Here is a 19,905-nt window from a genome sequence, read left to right on the forward strand (position 1 = left end):
TATATGGGCATATGAATACATATGTGAATGTGTATATATGTTTATAGGTAGATAGATAGATAGATAGATAGATAGATAGATAGATAGATAGATAGATAGAGTGCACAGGACCAATTTAACAGGAAGGGATGATACTTAAACAGTGAAATTAAGAGGTGAGAGGAATACAATGAGAGGAGATGGGGAGAGACAGATTGGGGTTAAACTATCTCATACAGAAGAGGCAAGGGAAAATGGTTACAATGGAGGGGAAGAATAGGAAGGCAAAAAGGAATGGGTCAACCTTATTCTCATTGAATTTGGCTCAGGCAGGGAATGACATGTACACTAAATAGGGTATCTCACCCTACAAGAGAGTAGGGGGGAAGGGGATGAGAGGGAGGATGATGGAAGGGAGGACAGGCTGGGGGGGAGGGAAGTTGGAAGCACCCACGTTTGAAAAAGGACAGGATCAAAGTAGAGAATAGAACAAGTGGGAGGTGGGATAGGAGGGAGGGAAATATAGTCAGTCTTTTACAATATATCTACTATGTTAATGTTTTGCATTAGCCACACATATACAACCTATACTGAACTGCTTATCTTCCCAGTAAGGGTGGGTGACAAGGAAGGAAGGGAATGAATCTGTAATTGAAAGTTTTAAAATCAAATATTCATATATGTATGTATATATGTGTGTGTATATATATATATATATACTATTATTAATACCATCTTACATGTAATTGGGAAATAATATATACAGGCACTGAGGCATAGAGATCCACTGGAAAAGTCGAAAGGGGTATGGGAGAAAATATGGGAGAGAGCAGATTGGAGGACTGGATATCCTGTGAGACTGCTATTTTGGGGTGGTGGGTAGAGGCAAAACAGGGAGAAAATTTGTAATTCAAAATCTGGCGGAAATGAATGATACAAATCAGAAGTTAATAAAGCATTAAAAAAAGAAGATTAATCAGGTACCAATTTAAAGAATAAACTTGAGAGAGGATAGGCTGGAAAAGGAAGACCATTTAGGACAGTATTATAGTAAGTATAGGCTAGAAGATATAAGGGCTTGAAGTAGGGTGATTAGAATAGGAGAGGAGAGGAGGCAATAGATGTAAATGATATGTATGTGATCAGAGTTTTTGAAATCACTTTTCTCTTCCTTTCTGAGACATTGTGTTGATAAATCATTTTTTTAGTCATTTCCAACTCTTCATGACCCTGTTTGGGGTTTTCTTGGCAAAGGTAGTTGAGTGGTTTGCCATTTCCTTCTCCAGCTCATTTTATAGATGAGGAACCTGAGGCAAACAGGGTTGAGTGATTTTTCCAGGGTCACACAGTTAGTAAGTGTCTGAGGAGAGATTTGAACTCAGGAAGATGAGTCTTTCTGACTTTAGGCTTGGTAATCTATCCACTGAACCATTTCTGAAAATAGTAAGCATCAGGGAGACTGCAACTCCAGGAAAATGTGAGTTTCTTAAATTTAATTTCTTTTGAGTTTATACACTTTTTAATCTGCCTTTTTGTCTCTAGAAAGCAACATGTTACCTTTCACTAGAGTGAATATTTAATAGATGCTTCTTCAAAGAATGGATGGGTGGATGGAAAGATGATTTGGTTGATGGTTAGCTAGATGTATAGTAAAAAAAAATCTTGATATTTATAATAAAGAAATTATGGTAGGATATGGAGTCAAAATTCATACTTTAACATCAAATTTATTTCTTAGAAGTTTGTGGTTTCCTTCTGGAGCATAGAGTAATGGAACTCGTCAAATTGCAAAGCCAAACAATGTGTTCCCTCTACTATGTATAAGGGGAAAACATATCTTTATTTTAAACATTAAGGAAGAAAGAATTGTACTGATTTTCAGTCAAAGAAATTTTAATTTAAAAGCAAATCAAACATATTTAGGAACATTCTTTCCCTTCCTTTGTTCATATTTACAGTCAGGAAAAAAATATAATATGTTATCTGGAGTAGTTTGAATCATTGTCTCTAGTGTATAATGCTATTTGTTTAACCTGTCATTCAGTGCTCTTCACAACTTGGCTCCAAGCCTACATTTTACATTGCTTCCTTTTCTGCACTATTACTGGCCCTTCACCAAAGGCCATGTTTCATTTCCTCCTTCTATACATAAGCCATGTCGTATGTCTGCAATACATTCCCTTTTCATCTTTACCTGGCAGAATCCTTCTGTTTCTTTAAGGTCTCAAGTGGTACCTTCCCTGGTCTTTCCTGTTGCTGGTGCTTAATCTGATCTTAACTACCTCATTCACAGCCTCAGCTCTTCCACTCATCTCTCCCAGCTACCTTAGATCCAGTTTCCAAACACAGCATAGATTATATGTTCACAGCATCCCTCACATTCATCCCCTCTTCTCTACTCACAAAGCCTCCCTAGTTAAGGACCTGATTGCTTTTTGTTTCACCTGTTGCAAATAGCTTCCTAATGTCTCTCTACCAATCACTTGTCCACCTAGCTGTCAAACTGATATTCCTAAACCATAGGGCTGGCCACATCATTTTCACTTCCTCAAGAAACTTGAATAGACCCACTATTGCTTCTTGGATCAAACTCAAACTTCACTAGTCTTTTAAAGCCCCTTTTTAATCTGGCTGCCATCTATATTTTTAGACTGTATTCATATGAATTCCCTCTGAATTGCAACCAAAAAGGCCCAATTGATGCCTTTCAGATTCTTCCTCCTTGACTTTATATGAACTGTCCCATTATATCTAGAGTGCTCCTCTCCCTTACCTTTTCCTCATGCCCACAATGCACTGTATTAAATTAAAGGCACTAAATAAATATTTGTGGAATGTATTGTTGTTGCATGAAAGAGTGTATAGATAAAATAATTTTTATAATTGAATGGCCATTGGGAAAGAGAATTTGAATGACTATTCATTAGCCATGAACCATTACTGCATTTTCTTTTAATTACATTCAGGTAACTGTCTATACCACTGTCCTCACAAGATATTTCTTGAGTACCCACTGTGTTCAAGGTACTGTTCAGGGTCCTGGTGATACTAGGTGAGATAATATAGCCCTTGCCCTATAGGGAAACATAATCTAGTTGAGAATTCTAGGCATATATTAAGGAAGGAAGGAAGGAAGGAAAGAAGGAAGGAAGGAGAAAAGGAAGAGACAGAAGGAAAAAAAGGAAGGAAGGGGAGGAAGAAAGCAAAGAAAGGAAGGACAAAAGGGTTTATTAAATGCCAAATACATGCCAGGCACTGTACTAAAACACTTTAAAAATATTTCCTCATTTGGTCCTCACAAGAACCCAGGGAATTAGGTACTATAATAATCCTCATTTTTATAACTGAAGAAACCAACACAGACAACAGTTAAGTGACTTGCCCAGGGTCACACAGTCACAGTAAGTATCTGAAGCCTCATTTGAAATCAGATCTTCCTCACTCCTAGCCCACAGCTCTACCTATGTGTCACCTAGCTGCCTCTAAATAGCAATATGGGATCACGTATCTAGAGCTGGGAGGGAAGTTAGAGGTCATCTAATCCAACCCCCTCCTTGTACAGATGAGAAAACCGAGATCCTTGAATGTTCATTGACTTTGCTGGAGGTCATATAGGTAGTAAGTGTCAGAGGCAGGATATTAAAGGACTTTTTTTACAATCCTCTGACCCCAGAGTCTTTCAACGACAGTCTGCTGCTTACATAAAAAAGATAAATCGTACTACACGGAAACTAAGCCTGTAACCAACCTTGTTTACCATGGATTCGACAATGTTTCAAGACAGGGAAGGAAATGAGACTTTGTGATGTAAGCTCTGCATATAAAATAAACCAGTGTCATGTTTTAAATGTATAACGAGACTGAGGTTCAGTTTAGAGACAATCAATTTGAATGAATTCAACTCCATTCCCTGCCAACTTGATGCCATGAAACTTGATTGACATTTCTACCTCTCATCTGGTCATCTGCCTCTGCAGGCATCATCAAAGTCCAGGCCAAATTTAGTTTTGCCCCTTATAGCCTGGTCCCAAAGCCATATAAGTTTCTGAGTCATTGATAAGAGAACAGCTAGTACTACTTTCCATATTTATGATATTTTTGAGCCCTTAGACACCTTCCTACAAAAGCATATTTCCAGTATATGTTTTATTGGGCTGTTACAAAATAAATAAATAAAAATACTGCTGCTCCATAGTGGAATAACAATTGACTTTCCCTTCCAATTCAAATTGTAAAACCTGCTAAACAAACAAACAAAAATTGAGACTAGATAGCATTGCAAGAAAATGGTGTTTTACTCTGTTCAAATAACATCTCCTCACATTGGTCTGTTGATCTGGAGCAAGAGAGAAAGAGTTATTTGATGAAATAATTCTTACAAGAGGATAGCATTGCTTTCTGTCTTTATGTCCTCCCCCCCCCACCCTGCCCAAATCAGCATGGTAGAAACTAGAACATTTGTACTTAAAATAGACATGAAAGTCATAGCATCATAAATTTGAAACTTTGAAGGACCTTAGAGGTCATCTAATCCAACTCCCCCATTTGAAAGAATGAAGAAATTAAAGGAGCTGCAATTTATTTGACGAAACACAAGCAGCAGCAGCAGTAGTGATAACATTTTATATGATGCTCTAAGATTTGCAAAGCACTTTCCAAATGCTATGTCATTTTCTTCTTATGATAACCCTGGGTGGTAGATGCTATTACTATCCCCATTTTATTGATGAGGAAACTGAGGCAGAGGTTAAGTTACTTGCCAGGGTTACACAGCTAGTGAATGTCAGAGGATGATTTGAACTCAGATCTCCTAGACTCCAATTCCTACTTTCCATCCACTGTAGTGTACCTAGTAAGTAGGGAGGCCAGGATTTTAGCTCAGGTCCCTTGACCCTGAATACAGTGTTCTTTTTACTGTATCAAGTTTTCCTTTCTTGATTTTACAACTAATTAACCTATATATAGATGATATATCATGAAAAAAATTATTTTAAAAGACTGGGCTAGTGGACAGAGCACTTAATTTGGGGTCAAAGAAACTGAACTAAAACTCTCAAACTCTGCTTTCAGCATTGATTAGCTGTATGATTATGGGTAAGTCATAGCATGATTTCCTCATTTATGAAAATGAAGGTTTAGGATAGACATTCTCTGCTTTCTGGAGCCATCCAGTTCTAGACTCTAATAAAGATAATCAACTGAAGTACAGAGGGTGGCACAGTGGCTAGAGGGCCAGGCTTGGAATCAGGAAGATGTGATTCATCCTCAGACACCTGCTGTGTGACCCTGGACAAGTCATTTAACCCTATTTGCCTCAGTTTGCTCATCTGTAAAATCAGATGGAGAAGGAAATGGCAAAACACTCAAGTACCCTCTGCCAAGAAAACTCCAAATGGGGTGAGGAAGAATTCAACATGACTGAACCAATAAGAAAACTGAAATATAACCAACCAAAGAGTTGTTTTAGCTTGATATCCTTGAAGTTAATGAGATTGAGGAAAACTTTTAAAAATAATAAATAAGTTAATATTTGGCATTTTGATTATTTTTATTTGTATCAGTATACTCTGTGTAGTAGCAAACACCCTAGCATACCCAGGATGGCTGCTAGCACACATTCTTAGATCTGCTTTTCTAGAGGAAAGCAACTCAAAATGGGTTAACAATCTTACTTTAATCAATCAAACATATATAATTTACCTAGTTCAGGGGGAAAAGTCAGCACCCTGAACTTCAGAAAATACAAACAGAAGTTACAACAGGAAATAACACAGTTCAGCAAACAGGGCTTCCAGCTGCCTGACCATTAAACCCATATCTAGTTAGTTACCAGAGAGGGAAGCACCAACATCTGGGTTTTCAAAGCCAGGGGCCTCAATGGCTGCCCAGAGTCTCATCTGGCCAAATCACACAACTCTTCCCAAAGTGAGCCTCAAAGCAAAACCTCACATCAGTTTATATATAGCCTTCTGGCTCAGAAAATGTCACAGCCCTCTTGACCCACTGCCCAATCACAAGTAACAGTGTGGGCATTCGTGAAAAACAAGCCTCCCACCACAGACTCCATGTGCCCACATTCGGCCTATTAGGGGCTAGAGTGTATTTTCAGATCAGGGAAGGTTCTCAGAGTCACTTAAGCCTATCAAGGGACCTAGGGGCAGGGAAGATCTTCAGATTCCCATTCCCTTTATACTCTGTAATTCCAGCACCATAACCACGTGGTTGATCTATGTGAATATGCAATTTTTGTGAGTCCCCCCCCCCCATAGTCATTTCCAATTTTCTAATGAGGTTTTCTGACATCTAAAATATTGGATATAAGGACTGCTGGAGGAATAGCCTCAAGCCCTGGAGGTCCCTCAGTTGACTCCTAAAGAAAAAGATTGTAGTCCAATTTGAGGAGGTCCTTGCTTATCTTTATTCCCTGTTCTCCTACTAGTTAAAGTTTAAGATTATTCAGGGTGATTGTACTTTTGCAGTCAATCTTTTAAATAGAGGCTTTCCCCTTCTTCTTTCTCATTTCACAACAAAAAAAAATTGTGGTTAAGGAGACAAATTTGGATGTGTCATTTTGTCCAGAAAGAGTAGTTGGTAATTGGGTTTTGATGAGATAAAGGCTTGACTATTGAAAAAAATACTAAAAAACCCAAAACAAAACAAAAAACTCTCCCTCCCCCAACTCCCTGTGACACCAGTGTATCATTATAAACACCATTTTTGTTATGGTTAAAATATTATTCAATATTTAAAGCAAGGCAGCTGTTATCAGGTAAAAATAACTATTGGAGCAATATATAAGCAGTCTTACAGTCATGCAGGCAGCACCTGGTGTTGTAGGCAGTGATTTGGGTTTGTAAATGATTGGACTATGGTGGATTATGCTTGAAATTGAGCATTTTTCTGTTCCCACTAGGAGAATAAAAGCGAGTGCTTCATGGGGGTTAATGTTTGATCTGTTTTCTTTGTTTTTCATTAATGTCCCTGATATAATTTTTTTAAATTCATGTAGTTCAATACAGAATTCTAGTTAAATCTAAATGACAGAGTCCAGGAAAATTAAACTAATCTCAAAGTTAGTGAATAAAACACACTTGAGTTTACTATAGATTTTTAGGATCTTAAATTTAGAGTTCTAAGGGACATTAGGCAGTATCTGATTCAGCCCATTGATCCATTTTACAAGTTTGGAAAATGAGGCAAAGACAGATTAAGTGATTTGTCTAAAGTAATTCATTTGTTCATAGGATCATAGATCAAAGAAATGGATGGGACCATAAAGGTCATCTAGTCTAACCCCTTCATTTTAGAAGTGGGGAAACTGAGGCCCAGGTAAGTTAAGTAACTTACCTGAAGTCACACCATATGTATTACATAGAGGGGTTTGAAACCAGATTGCCTGAGTCTAGAGCTAGCAAATGTTCTTTCTTTGGGACTACTCTGTATGCCTAGTAGTACCACAGTTGGAATTGGAACTCTGAGTCCAAACATTGTTCTGTCTCCTTCAGCATACTTCTCAAACCTATAGCACACAATATTTCTCAATAATCTCTCTTTCAAGTACCCACCAAACCTTACCTACTAAGTTTCCAAGATCAAATGAAATCTAGCATTTTTGGACTGACCTAGCATGGTTTGAGCTCTCTCTTTCTTTCTTTTTTCCCCTTATTTAATATTTTATTATTTCCCAATTACATGTAGAAGCAATTTTAACATTCTTTTTTTTCCTTCAGATTTCAAGTTCTAAATTCTGTCCCTCCCCTCCTTCCTGTGATCGAGGAGGCAAGCAGTTTCACATAAATTATACATGTGTAGTTATACAAAACAAATTTCCGTGTAAGTCATGCTGTGAAAGAAAACACAGACAAAAAAAAAAAAACAAGAAAAATAAAGAAAAAGTATCGTTGATCTGCAATGGAGATGTATAGCACCTTTTATCACAGACCTACAGAATTGTTTTGGATCATTGTATTACTGAGAATAGCCAAGTTATTCATAGTAGATCGTCATACAATATTGCTGTTACCACTGTGTACAATGTTCTGGTTCTGCTCATTTCACTTTGTATCAGTTCATGTAAATCTTTCCATGTTTTTTTTGAGAATATCCTGCTCATTATTTCTTAAAGCCCCAAAGTATTCCATCCAAATCACATATGACAACTTGTTTAGCCATTCTCCAATTGATGAGCATCCCCTCAATTTCTGATTCTTTACCACCACTAACAGAGCTGCTATAAATATTTTTGTACACATAGGTACAAAAGTACCTAGGTTCCTTTTTGTTTCTTATCTCTTTGGAATACAAACCTAGTAGTACTATTGCTTGGCCAAAGGGTATGCACGGTTTTATAGCCCTTTGGACATAGTTCCAAATTGCTCTCCAGAAAGGTTGAATCAGTACATATCACCACCAGTTGTAGATGAGTGTATTAATTTTCCCACATTCCCTCCAACATTTGTCTTTTTCTTTTCTGTCCTATTAGCCAATTTGACAGGTGTAAGGTAATACCTTAGAGTTGTTTTGATTTGCACATCATGATTTATCTCTTTCAATTCACTAATTCAAATGTAGAATGACAAATCTGTTTCTGCATTAATCATGAATGTAAAAGTCAATTTTCAAACCTACTTTTCCCCAGTCTTTTATTATGTATGTTCCCAGCTCTTAGCACAATGCTTGGTACATAATGTGAATTGGGATAGAGACTGGACTGGAAATTTCTTTGGTCTAGGAAACTCTCAGGTGAGAAACCCCCATACAATTCATCACCCTCTATGAAAACAGACAGTCATAGAGAGTTACCCAGATTAGAGGTGTCACAATACACTCTGGGATGTCCAAACCAGATTATAGAGAAGTTGAGAAATATTTAACAACATAAAGAGACATATAATAGAATGGAGATCATGTTAATATGTGGTTTTCTAAGTCAATATGCATTCAGCAGGGATCTTTATATATGCTTAGTGGCCCCCATTTCTGTTTAAGTTCCACGCCATTGGCCTACAGCACTGAGACATTAAGTGACTCCTCCAGAATCCCTACAACTAGGAAATGCCCAATGTGTAATATGATCCTTGATATTCACGATCTGCTCTTTGGGTCTATTATGTCACAGAACCTCTTAGTCTATCAGTCAGTCAACAAACCTTTATATAGCACATAGGAGGCAATTAATAAATATTAGTCTGTTGATTGATTTTTGCTTTGTATTCAGTTCCTAGTGCATTCATGATAGGGGATCAATAGTAAGGAAAGTCAGTACCATTTATATTTGTAATACATTTCAGAAGATATGTTCAATTTATTTTTATGGATTGCATTGCCTTGGGAGGGCATAGTTGTTAAAAAAAAAAGAGAGAGAGAAATGTAAGATATATTTCTACATTAATCACTAATGTAAAAGTGAAATAATTTTGATTATATTATCAGTGTGTATATATAGGTAATTTATAGCCTGCCAGTATCATCTTATAAAAATCAAGGAAACCACCTTAGAGAAAGATAGATCACCTTTGATAAACCTTCGAGTAGCAGCCATATCTTGTTCAGTAGTGATTGACTTTGTAACCCCATAGATCATAGTGTGCCAGTATTCTCTATGTAGTTTTCTTGAAAAAGATACTGGAGTGGTTTTCCATTTCTTCTCCAATCAGTTAAGGCAGAGGTTTAGTGACTTGCCCAGGATCACACAGCTACTGGTGTTTGAGGGTGGATTTGAACTCAGGTCTTTCCTGACTCCAGGCTCCGCACTCTATCCACTGAGCCACTTACCTGCCGCCTACACTAACAGATAAAGTGACTCATCCAAGATCACACAACGAAGTATCTGAGGCCGAATTTGTCAGGTCTTCCTGACTCCAGCAGCTGCACTGCTGCTCTGAATTTGGTTCCTTACCTATAGCTCACCCATGTACTTTCTCTCTCTCTCTCTCTCTCTCTCTCTCTATCTCTCTTTCTCTAGTTCTCTCTCATTCTCTCTCCTCCCTCTCTCTCTCTCACGTTCTCTTATTCTCTTGCATTATCTCTCTCACATTCTCTCTCTCTCTCTCTCAGGCCAGTTCCTTCTGGAAGAGGCTCGGCTGATGGAGGCAGCTGAGATGGCTCAGAAGGCAGCTGAGCTGGACAGTGACGAATTTGATGTTGTCTTCAATGCAGCCCACATGCTCAGGTGAGTCTCCATTGGCTTCTTCTTTGGCTGCCACCCTTCAATTCCTGAAGACCTGACTTTGAGAGAGCTATTTCTTGGCCATTTCTTTTTAACATCCCCCCATTATTATGCACGAAAATATTTTTGCTTATTTGATCTCTGGTGAAAGTTTTGTGGCTCTCCATTTTTTAAGCTTCACAACCCAGGCTATAGAAGCTTTAAAAAAAAAATCTCATAAATCAGTGCTTTGTCTTCACACGGACACCACATATCTTCTTTCAAGACTTCAACTCTGACTTGCAACTGGTTTATTTTAAAAACATATCATTCAGGCTCTTATTCTGGATGCCTGGGTGGAAAACTGAGTCTAAAGGCCCTGAAAGTTCACAGAATTTCAGGACTGGAAAGGTCAATCAGCCATGGTCACAGCAGAAATCCCTAGTTATGTTGTTTTTCCTCAGATTGAGAAACACAGGAGGGCCAGAAACTGGACAGATGCAGAGATGAGAGGCTTAATGCTGGTCTGGGAAGAATTTTTTGATGAATTGAAGTAAACTAAGCGGAATGCCAAAGTTTATGAGAAAATGGCTAATAAACTCTTTGAAATGACTGGGAAGCATCGCCATGGAGAAGAGATTAAGATAAAAATTAAGATCATGTTGGTAACAACATGACATTCCAGTACAGGAAATTAAAATGCATGACTGATAGTGAGTCTGTTCCACCTGACTGGCCTTATTATATAACCATTGATAGAATACCGTCCAGAGTCACTGAATACAATGACGTGAAACTGCAGGAGAGCCAGCAGCCCGGCCCTTCCACATCCCAGACCAAGGCATCCCTGTTGCCGTCTGCTAAGTCCACCCCTCTGTACTTACCGTATAACCAGTATTCATATGAAGGAAGGGAAGAGTGCTACGAGGATGACTGCTCAGAGAGCTCCTCCAGCTTACTCTCTTTTAAGTTAAGATCAGAAGAAAGACCAGTCAAAAAAAGGAAAAGAAAAAACTCAAACTGATGGAATCAATGTTGGAGGAGCAAAAGAAACTGAGTCGGGCAATGGAAGAAACCTTCTAGGAGGTGCAGCATATTCTTGACCAACAGAACATCATCCAGGTCCAGAGCCTCCAGCTTCGGGAGCGCATGATGAACCTGCTGGAAAAGATCATCTCCAAGTCCAACGTCTAGTTAGCGGTCTCATCCAGTTCTCCTGCCAGCCCAGTCCTATCATGTAAAGAACCTCTGTCTACACCCATGTTACGTGGCCTCTTCATAGGATTTGACAGACAAAACATCTTAGAAAAAAGGAAAAGAGAAAGCTAAACCAGCACAAGAAATACAGCTGTGGTTGAAAAAGAGAAAATCATTAATCATGGCAGTCTATGCCAGCCCCACACTCTGGTAGCAAGCAAAGGAGGGGGTATAATTCTTTGTCTCATCACCAGGTTTACCATGGGGGATGAATTTTTCAACTATTGCTACTCATGAAGACTATCTACTTAATTAAACTGTGGAGGAGACTCACAACATTGAAATCATAGATCATTGAAGTGCTGAAGCATAACATTCCATCTAAGGTTAATTATTGTCTTAATTAAGGTCAAGGGACTTTTAGCTTGCAGGAATTGAATTTTTACTGTGCCATTTCTGGGTCATTCTGAGCCTGGAAGTTTGGGCAAATTTGTCATGGATCAGGTTATTCTGACATAGGACCTGACATAAGAGGTCATCTTTAGGAATGGGGCATACAGTTTCTTACTGTTTCTGGCTTTGGCCAAAGAAGTGCCCTGTCCTCAACCCCCACCTTAAGAGAGCCCAGTGTAGGTCAAATAATACACTTGATTTGAAACTCACTGTCTGATGGGCCTTAATATTGATCATGAAAATCCGTGTTCATGCCCAAACAAAAAAAGTACCAACCTCACATATATATGTATATACATATATGTATGTGCACATATATACATATATAATAATTATTAAAAATGCTTGAAATTGCTTTTGATAATAAATGTATAATTTTTTCATTATTAAATGGAATAATACTTCACTTTGAAAAATAAGCAATGAATGATATCATCAATTAGATTGTCCTGAAAATTCCTTTTTAAAATGTATATAAGTCAAAGGGGGAAAAAAATTCAATGTCATCTTCTGAAGGAGAAACAGCAGGCATCTCCCCAATTATTGTCTTGTACATTGTTAAGAAAATAGCCTTTGATGTATATAACTCATAAACAGAGATGAGCTGAAAAAAAAAACATCACTCAGACTATAAAAAGATAAAAGTGTAAGCCAACAATTTTACAGAAATTTAGGAGGAGATAGGCACTAGATCTATGATTTCAGTGTCATCAGGAACTCCTGAGAATGGAAGTGCCTTCCACCAATGCAGGTCAGTAACTTAGGGTCAGAGAGTTATCTATAACATGGGTCAGGTTATATAACATGCAAAGGTTAGCCGACTTTTCCAGGGTCATATAGCCAATATATACCAAGACTTGAACCTGTGTCTTCCTGGTTCAGAGGCTCATACTAGCCATGAAACTATGCTGACTCTCATAGGCAATTTTAAGTTAATTGATGTGGTACAGAGGATGCTTCTGAACTGAGAAAATCTTACTTCAAATCATGCCTCTGACACTGTTGTAACCACAGGCACGTCACCCTCGACCTCAGTTTCCTCATCTAGAACATGATAAGCTTAGAATTGGAAAAGATCTTACAAGCCACCTAGTATTATTCTCCCCATTCCTACCCCCATTTTATAGATGAAAATAATGAGGCTCAGAGAAATTAAGCGACCTATCCAGAGTCATAAAGCTAATAAGCTACAAAAGTGGGACTTCTACCCAAGGCTTCCTGGCTTCAAGTCCAGTCCTCAATCCACTCCACTGTTTTGTAAAGTCAATGGGATGTAATACATTGTCTCAGAGGTCCTTTTTGCTTCAGAGACATGAAACTCACCTATTACTTCAAGGAAAAATGCAATGTCATTATATTGTATAAATGATAATTATTATTGTTTGAAAGATGTTATTCCATACTGTTAGCAAAAAAAATGTACTCCTTCCTTTCCTTTCTTAAAGTGGATATGCCCAGTGTTTCCATTCCATTAAGCTCTTGCATCAATCCTTAAATGAAGACAGAGTTCCCATAATACCTTCTGCGCTTCTTTTTGAGAGATGGATTTGTAATTATGGAGATTACCTTTAAAAGGCTGATGGCAAAGGTTAGTGTGCATCTACCAATTTAAAAAGAAATCTACTTTTAGAAAAACAAAAGAGCTATTTCCCAGACAATTCTGACAATCAGCATGGGATTATCATTAGCTAGAATGGTATCTCCAATGGCTCTTTTTTTTCTGGCTCATTTTTTTCTCAGCCATATTATAAGGAAATGCAAAACTAGCTGAGAACAAAACAGTAGTTGTGCTGTCATACATGGCATAGATGAGATTAAAATCACCAGCTATATTCTTTCCAATAGAATTGGAGAACCACCTGGCCTTACCATCTGTCCTTTCTACCTCTATGAACGGTTATTGTCCATTTGTGACCAACTCTTGATGACTTCATGGACCATAGCATGCCAGGCCCTTCTGTCTTCCACTGTCTCTTACCTTCTCATCCTCTCCTCCTTTTGCCTTCAGTATTTCCCTTCGAGGTCTTTTCCCATAAGTTCTATCTTCTCTTTATGTGGCCAAAGTATTTAAGCTTCAGCTTCAGTATTTTTTCTTCCTGTGAATAGTCTGAATTGGTCTCTTTAAGTATTGAATTGATCAGTAGGGCCAGTAGAAAGTACCATACCACCATGTCATCTGACCTACTGAGGCAATCTAAGGACTCTTGGGCTTTGTCATCTGCCTCTCTGATATACTTTTAGGGCTACTAGGTTTTTTTCATCCTCCTTGACATTGACATTTTCTTTTGTGTGTTTTGTCCTTAGAGAATGACCTAATGGAGATTAGACACTATCTAGCTTTTTCTATTTGTATCTAGAGTACTTAGCACATATTACATGTCCAGTAATTGCTTTCTCATTCGTTTCATTCATTCATTTATTTAGTAACTATCTCGTTTGATCCTCACAATGTCCTTAATAGGGAAGGACTAGAGATATTATTTATATTATACATTTGAGGAAACTAAGCCTCAGGTTAAGTGACTTGCCCAGAGTCACATAGCTAGTAGGTGTCTTGAGGTGGAATTTGAACCCAAATCACTGTGGGCTTCATGTTTAGTGCCATTTGAACTATACTCCAGTAGAGACAGAGATGGTTCTCAGGGTGGAAAGGAGTAGTTTTAAACCTAAATAGGCTACTTTTTTTTGTAGAGTTGTTGGGGTTTTTTTTTCAGTTATATCCAACTTTTTTTTACCCCATTTAGGAGTTTTCTCAGCAGATACCAAAGTGGTTTGACATTTCCTTCTCCAGTTTATTTTACAGATGAAGAAACTGAGGCAATCGGGGTTAAGTGACTTGCCCAGGGTCACACTGCTAGTAAGTTTTTGAGGCCAGATTTGAACTGTGGGAGATGCATGTTCCTGACTCCAGGCCTGGCAGTCTATTCACTGAGCCACACATGTCTCTTATTATGTCACTAGCACTGATTGCTTAGAGGCACTGTTGTATAATAGGAAGACTGAGATTTGGAGCTAGAGTTCAATCCTGGCATTCATGACCTAGGGCAAGTAAATGTCACCTCTCTGAATCTGAGTTTCTACTAACTGAAGGTTTTAATGAAGAGTCACACATTTTAGAAAGGCAGAGAAAAGAGAGAATTAAGTAAAGAGGAAGCAGAACAACCCTGAAAACTTTGTAGATAGAGCAAATATTGTTATACCCATTTTACAGATGAGGAAACAGAGGCTCTGAACACTTTTAAACAAAGAGAAATAGGAACTGCATATGTAACAAGCTTGCCTTTTCCCACAGTTGGGACATATGGGTAGCTGTTGGTGTGGTGGCTGAAATGCACTGTTCTGACTCAGTGTGTCACTTTTTGCCACAATTAGGGAAGCCAAGTCTGGGGGTTACTTCTACATTGCTGTCTTACCTTCTCCTCCTTAAACTCATTAGTTGCTATATAAGAAGGATCCCTTTACACAAACAAACCATTAGTTGTGTCTGGGCAAATACCAAATCCTAATGCAATGGTACAGTGGTGGTGGAACAGAGCAGTTAGCAGTTAGAGCTGTTAAAACATATGTCTTCCTCACTCCAATTTTTACACATCTGGGGAAGCCAAAGTCATGTAACCATCAAAATCCCAGGCTCTGTCATTTCTAGCCTTTCCTTAAATATTTGTGGTCTCATTTATTTCAGCTCAGCTTCTCTTCCAGCAGTAAGGATTTATCAGCTAGAATTAAGGTTTAGCCTTGCTCTGAGTAACTTACAGCAATACATCAATCCTGCAAACATATTGGCAGAATCCCAGGAAATCCTGCTACCATTTCTTTTGATTTTCACAAGGCATGAACAAACAGTTCTTTCTTTTAGATCAGAAGGTGCTCCTTAGGATAGCAAATATCAGCTTTCTTTTTTCTTCTGTATTCTTTATTGTGTCTAGCTTATAATGAATAGTACATAGTAGGCACTTAATAAATGCCTATTGAATTGATCAGTTTTTTGCAGAAATGATTTGAATTTATACTCAGCACACATTATTTTGAAGGAAATCATTAGATATGAATTTTGCTTGGGAAAAATCATTTGTCACTTTCTTTGAAGTCAGTTTTAAATTTTACATGTAATATTATCATTTAAATCTAACTTGTACAATTATTTTTAATTTATTTTATTTTATTTTGAACTTAGGGAATAAAACAAACATTTCCACAATGTAGTAGAATTTTTAAAAAAGTTATTATGTACAATTTGCTATTCCTTTTAAATATATAATAAAATTAATAGGTAACTTTTTTTTCCCCTTTTTTCTTCCCTCATCAGTGGGGAGCCCAGAGATGGCTACTGATAGACATAAATATGTGTGTGTGTGTGTGTGTGTGTGTGTGTGTGTGTGTATAATACGTCTATACAAACCTCTATCAGTTCTTTCTCTGGATGCAAATAGTGTCTTCCTTCATAGGTCCTTTGTTAATTTGGGTATTTATAATAGTCAAAATGACTAAGTTGTTCTTGAAACATATATTATTTAATTATTGTTCTATGTTCTTTTCTTCTCTGAGTCTATAGATGGTCTTCCTGATAGGTTAGTGTTTATACAGTTTTATCGTGCTATATTCTGACAATAAATACTCTACAAATATATGTACATATATACATACACACATACATACACAAACACATATACACATTCTCCCATACACATATACATATACATACATATATACATATGTGTGTATACATATATATATATATAAATAGAAATGTAGTAGGGCATGTATTCATGTATTCAGAGATATGTAGGAACCAGCTCTAGCCAGCTTGTTAAGTTATCCTTGAGTGTTTGCACCTCAGAAATCTGCAATCATTACAAATTAGGGCTTGACTTATTGTGTTGTTGATTGTGTAGCCTTATGATAGTGTTAATGTAAATTAAACTTAAAAGTATGCACAAATATTCCATTCCTCTCCCCTGTTTTGTCTTTAAACATTTATTAGCATGTTTTGCTAGAGAGCTGGTCTCAAAGCCTAGCAAAACTAGCTAGGTTCAGTTACTGCTTCTGTATGACTTTAGGTAAATCAGCAAAGCCCTTAGGCTTTCAGTGCTCTAGGGCAGCAAATCTCTTAGGCTATTAATTACTGGGACTGTCTTGTTAGAGGATTTCCCTTCATTGGATATTTCCTCTACCAGATCTGGTATCAGATCTAGTTCCTCTCTTTTGTCTATCAGATTTTTTTTTTCAGATACTTCATTGACTGTATTAAGGTGTCGTATAATAATACAAAATATTCTACCACTTAATTTTTGTTCATTTTGTGATTTCTCAGTAGATGGTATTCCCAGTCTGGAAATTCCCTCCACTAGTGCAAATAGGCAATATCTCTGTAAATGATAGCCTTCAATGACTTACACACGGTCAGTGAGCTAGGATGTTTCAGTGACAAGACTTGAGTCTAGGGCTTGCTCTCTCCAAGGCTGGCCTTCATTCCATTGCTTCACACTTTCATATTTAAAGAGCACTTATTATCAGAAAATAGTGCAATAAAACTAAGTATTTATGCATCAGAAAGATCATGCATAGGGTTTGGTGTTCTTTAAGAGGATTGAGAGGTCATCTAGTTCAATCAATCAGCAAGCATTTATTAAGCACCTACTATGTTCTACTCACAATGCTGGGAATACAAAGGAAAAAAGAATGACATACTCCATATTCTCAAGTAGCTTATTCACTCATAATACAAATGTGGTTAAGTGTCTGATTTGCCCAAGGTAATAAATAGCAGAGCTGGCATCCAAACTCAGATTCTCTGATGTCAAGTCCAGTGCTTTCCCCACTGTAAAAACATACTTGCCCCCTAAAAAGCATTTTTTTAAAATGAGATTTTGATTTAATTGGTAGAGGGAGCTACCAGTGAAGAATTTTGGCTAACAATGTGGAATGGCACCTCCCTGCAACTTTTAGTCTTAGAAAGTGCCTGGGGCATGGAGAGGATCCAGGGGTGTCATAGCTAGGATGTTTTGAATCTTGGACTTCCTGACTGTTAGCTTCCCCCACCCCACCCTGCTTCTCTCTCTCTCTCTCTCTCTCTCTCTCTCTCTCTTTCTTTCCCTCCCTCCCTCCCTCCCTCCTTCCACTTAACCGTGTCAATCTCTTTAACAGATAGGCAAACAAAATAACTATACTGGAAATTTATCAGATATGTTAATATTTTTTTTTAATTTAGCCTCCTTAGCATATCCAAGATTTTTGATATGGAATCTGACAGTATTGGAGAGGGAAGTATATTAGAATTGTGGGTAGTTAGGTGGTATAGAGTATGGAATAGTGCATCTGGACTGCATTATTAACATAATAGTTGTGTGATCCTGGGCAAGTCCCTTAATTGCATTCTATCTCATCATCCTCACCTGTAAAATGGTGGGGGCAGGGGGGAGCAGCTAGGTGGTGCATTGGATGGAGTTCCTGACCTGGAGTCATAAAGATCCATCTTTACGTGTTCACATCTGGCCTTAGACACTTGCTGTGTGACCCTGGGCAAGTCTGTTAACCTCTTTGCCTCAGTTTCTTCACCTGTAAAATGATCTGGAAAAGGAAATGGCAAGCCACTCCAGTATCTCTGCTAAGAAAACCCCAGATGGGGTCAGGGAGAGTCAGAGATAAGTGTAAAACTTTTGAACAACAACAAAAATGAGATCAAAAGAGAAAAGTTCATGAAGGGAGGAGACTTGTTCTAGAGATGAAAGCAGTTAGAACTACATATACAAAGTAGAATAAAGATGTTTCACAATAGTTGGTAAAATCCCTTCAACCTACAAGGAGAATGGTCCATTATTTCCATTTTCCTTAACTTTTGCATATTCCATTTATTTATTTTTGCCATTTTGAACAAAAGTTTATTCAGTACTCCTTGGGTTCCAGGTGTGACCTTATATGCAGTGAGTAGCATAAAATATTTCTCAGACTGTGAAAAAAGCATGCAATCTACCTTCATGAAGACAAAAGGAAAAAAAGCCAAAAGAGTGGATAATTCTGCTGCAAATTCACATAAGTACAGAACAGATCTGTGCTTCATTTAGCATAGATGTTAGCCAACAATGGCAGTTCACCTGACTTAGGAGGTAAATCCTAGGAAATTGTCTGAGGAACATAGAAATCACACAGCAGGCAAGTGTTAAAGGCTGGATTTGAGCTCAGATCTTCCTAACTCAAGCACTTATACTTTCTCTGCTATGCAACAAGACCTCTGGCAAGCATATAAGTGTGGCATACTTATTCAGCTTTTTGCCCTTCACAGCAAAGCAAAACAAAATAATTTTTTTACAGCTTTGTAAAGACAATTCTGCATTATTATTTTTCCACTTTGGGGGATCCCTTTATTTCTCCTCTGGCCCCCCTCTACATCTCTTTCCCAAAGGGGCCACTCCAATGTTAATTGTATGTCGAAGACTGGATTCTTTCTATTGGTTGACATTGCTTCAAAGTCATTTACTGCTCTTAGATATCAAGTTACTCTAATTTCCTACTTTCTTTTCTTTTATTTTACTCTGGAGAAAACTTTCTTAGGGCATGACCTAAGGAATTCTGGTTCAGATTTCCAAAGAGAATATGAACCAGAGTTCTCCTGTAATTTGGCTGGTGGAGTGAACCTTCCTTGAATACTTTAGTGGGAATTTTTGACTTTTTCCCTACCAGATCAAAGTGCTTTTATTGACATCTACAACAATTGCATAACTTAGCTCTTTGCTTTTTGTTCTGTTAGAAATTGAACTTTGGCATTTGTGGGAATATCATAAACAATTCTAGACTAGGACATGCAGCGAGGACAATGGCATCTCAGGGCAAGGGAAATTATTTCCTCCCCTTACCCCAATTTTCCTCTTATTAAGTATGGGAATTTTTCCAATTCTTGTTCCTTCTGGAAACAAAAAACAAAAATGTGTCTCCTTTCCCCAAGAAGATAGTAGGTTCATTCAATTCCTTTGAATATCTTTGTCAATCATTTCATGGTGGGTATTACCATTGTTTGGGATGATTTGTTCGAATCATTACCAATTCCTCTTTGTCTTAAGATGGACTGCTACCAAAGGTGGTACTCTCTGCCTAAAGTTGGTTCCATTTGTATCTCTCTTTTGTCCTCCCTCCTC

General features: G+C 37.8%; 1 protein-coding gene across 4 annotated transcripts in view; it reads left to right on the forward strand.

Moving 5' to 3' along the window:
- Positions 1-19,905, forward strand: part of TMTC2 (transmembrane O-mannosyltransferase targeting cadherins 2) — a 570,414-nt gene that overhangs the window by 451,581 nt on the left and 98,928 nt on the right. For 3 of the 4 annotated variants that reach the window (XM_069095096.1, XM_069095099.1, XM_069095097.1), the window contains one exon: positions 10,036-10,150. In XM_069095096.1, the coding sequence (XP_068951197.1) occupies positions 10,036-10,150 (115 nt within the window). Of the gene's footprint in view, positions 1-10,035; positions 10,151-10,590; positions 12,196-19,905 lie in introns of those variants that run through there. The other variant, XM_069095098.1, reaches the window with a different exon arrangement.

This window comes from Petaurus breviceps, unplaced genomic scaffold (assembly GCF_028583685.1).
Source record: "Petaurus breviceps papuanus isolate PSGF00001 unplaced genomic scaffold, PetGlider_PUasm1.0 225, whole genome shotgun sequence".
In the NCBI taxonomy this organism is placed as follows: Eukaryota; Metazoa; Chordata; class Mammalia; order Diprotodontia; family Petauridae; genus Petaurus; species Petaurus breviceps.